We start from the raw sequence: 2877 nt of genomic DNA on the forward strand, positions 1-2877 counted from the left end.
CATTTGGTCCCAAGATAACACATGCCATCATCTATTCTTATCTTTTCCCCCCACTACACACGACAAATCATAGACTGAAGCTCCTCCAAGACGTTATTAGGGATAAAGAAAACTGAGAATGCATATGTAGGAATTGACTGAAGGATCAACTTTATGAAAATCTCCTTCCCGCTGTTAAACAATAATCTCTTAGACCAACTATTGATCCTATTAGCAGCACAATCTAAAATTCTTTGGAAGGCCACTAACTTCTTTTTATCAATCGGGATAGACAGACCAATGTATCCGTCAAGGTTGGTCACCACTTTCATCTTAAGCAATCTACTTAATGTTGCGCGTTGTGAAACGAGAGTTTTTGGACTGAAGTAAACCATTGACTTTTCCAAGTTGATGCTTTAGCCAGACATCTTTTGAAAGGATTCCAGAATCTTTGTAAACGCCTCCACTTCACTTTGTTTGTTCCTGACAAACAAGAGCGCATCGTCAGCAAAAAAGAGGTGATTAATTCTAGGGCTATCCTTACTAGCCCGAATACTTTTAATTTTGTTAGTCTCTTGAGCATAAATTAGCATTCTGGACAGGGAATCCATGCAAAAGAGAAACAAATAAGGGAATAACGGGTCCCCTTGTTGGAGACCCCTATCCAGTATAATGATGCCAGACAGAGTCGTATTACATTTAACTCTATACCGAACAGTGCAAACACAATCCATAATTTTTTTTTATCCAATCACTAGAAAAACCCATTTTTGTCAGCACTTTCTCAAGAAAACTCCACTCCACCCAGTCGTAAGCTTTGCTCATATTGAGCTTGACCACACAACCCTTATTCGGACCATTTTTAGAGCTACGAAGATAGTGCATGAGCTCATCGGCAACTAAGACATTGTCGTGGATCATCAGGTTGGGAACGAAGGCGCTCTAATTTTCGTTGATACACAGGGGGAGAACATCTTTAAGCCGGTTAGCGAAACAATCTTGTAGATCACCCTGCAAAGACTAATTGGACAGAAATTAGCCATTTCACACGAGTTCTTAATCTTAGGAATCAAAACAATCGATGTTTCATTTATGCACTCGGCACTCTTGCTGCCCTTAAGGATATCATGGCGCAAGCTTAAAACATCTTTTCCCACTGTAGGCCAGTGTTCCTTGAAAAAGCTCCCTGAAAGCCCATCAATCCCTGAGGCCTTACTAGGATCCATCTGTTTAAAAGCCATTAAGATTTCCTCATTAGTAAACTCTATGTTCAACCTCCTGTTCGTGTCCTCATTAATGCATTCGAGAACATCATGTAAATCACTCTCATCATCCAAATTTATAGAAGTCATGAAAAGATCATTAAAATAATTCCAAGCAATGTGGAAAATCTCCTTTTTGTCTTCATGCCAGTCACCTTGTGTATCTTTAAGTCTATCTATGCTTTTCTTTTTTCTATGACCCGATGCCCGCACGTGGAAATAGCGGGTGTTCCTATCCCATTCCTTCAACCACCGGGATCACACCCTAAGCGCCTAATATTTTTCCTCCACATCATATAAGTTGCCCAGTTTACGCCGAGCATTCTTAAGAAGGCTCATTGATCTCTCACTCATTGGACCATCCATAAGTTTGCTAATCTTCTTTTTCCAGCCCTATTATATCATTCTTCAACCTTCTATAACGCTAATGTTGCCACGAGCCCAGCTTATCCCAGATCAGCTACATCGTTTCCAACGGATTGCACTCCTCATTGGACCAAATACTAGTAATGATATCTCTAGCCTCCTACTCTTTCGCCCAACAAATATCATATCTAAACCAAGCCTATGATCATTACTCTTCTCTTTTGGCTTGCTCTAGTTCGTATCCATTAAGATAGCCTTGTGGTCAGATTTTGATTGGTGCACAATATATAAAGTAAGGAATGACATTTTTTCCATTATAACATCAGAGATAATAAATCTGTCCAACCTCTCTTTGACTAGCCTGGTGCCCTCTCTGTTGTTAGTCCACGTGAACCATCCATTGCAGGTTTTAACATCAGTCAGATTTAACTCCTCCAGAATATTGCAAAAATCATCCATCAAGGTCTTAGGTTTTCTACAACCTCTTTCCTTTTAAGAGTTATTCAAGATGGCGTTAAAGTTGCCCTCCCATGATCCATCCTTCATTTATCGTACTATTCACCCTTCTCAACATATTCCATGATTGTTGCCTTAAGCTTGGATCGGTCTGGCCATAAAAGCCAGTGAACCTAAACATCTCACCATCATTCATACTAACCAGTGAGTCAATGTGATATTTGGAATTGTTTTGCTCCGTAACTCTCACGCCTTCCCTCCACGTCCAAGCCAACCCTCCACTTTCCCTTCCAAACTAATAGCTAAATAATCCTCCATTTTACATATAGAACGAATATGAGAAAACCCTTTAGAATGAATTTTAGTTTCACAAAGAAAGACAATATCAGGAACATTTGCAACAAGGAGTTGCTTCAATTCACGAATTGTCGCTGGGTTCCCAACCCCACGACAGTTCCAGCTAAGTATCCTCATTGCGCTACTAGGTGACATTATTATTATTTTTGAATAAAAAACAACCACAACGGTCAACTCAATTTATTAAGTAACATCACAAATAACAGTATCATGGATTTCTAACAGATAATCCATTTTGAAAAAACATGTTTTGGCCTCACTATACATTTTTTTACAAATTAAATGGGCTATAGTATTGCAAGACCGTTTGGTCCAAATTAACTTGGCAGATTTGAATCTACTAAATGCTGTTGTGCAAGCCTTTATTCGCGCCTCTCTAACGGTGACATCAGCGGCTAAATTCCTTAGCCTATTGATCAGGCCCACGTGATCCGTCTAAAAAATAATATACTCTTTT

The 2877-nt window shown here is 39.4% G+C and overlaps 1 protein-coding gene across 1 annotated transcript; it reads right to left on the reverse strand.

The window, feature by feature from the left end:
* Nucleotides 1-899: 899 nt before the first annotated feature.
* Nucleotides 900-2537, reverse strand: LOC108451663 (uncharacterized). Its single transcript, XM_017749329.1, has 3 exons — nt 2314-2537; nt 2170-2236; nt 900-1484 (listed from the first exon to the last, which is right to left on the reverse strand). Exons 1-3 carry the CDS (start codon nt 2535-2537, stop codon nt 900-902), a joined length of 876 nt encoding a protein of 291 aa, XP_017604818.1.
* Between the last annotated feature and the right edge of the window lie 340 nt (nt 2538-2877).

This window comes from Gossypium arboreum, chromosome 5 (assembly GCF_025698485.1).
Source record: "Gossypium arboreum isolate Shixiya-1 chromosome 5, ASM2569848v2, whole genome shotgun sequence".
Classification (NCBI taxonomy): Eukaryota; Viridiplantae; Streptophyta; class Magnoliopsida; order Malvales; family Malvaceae; genus Gossypium; species Gossypium arboreum.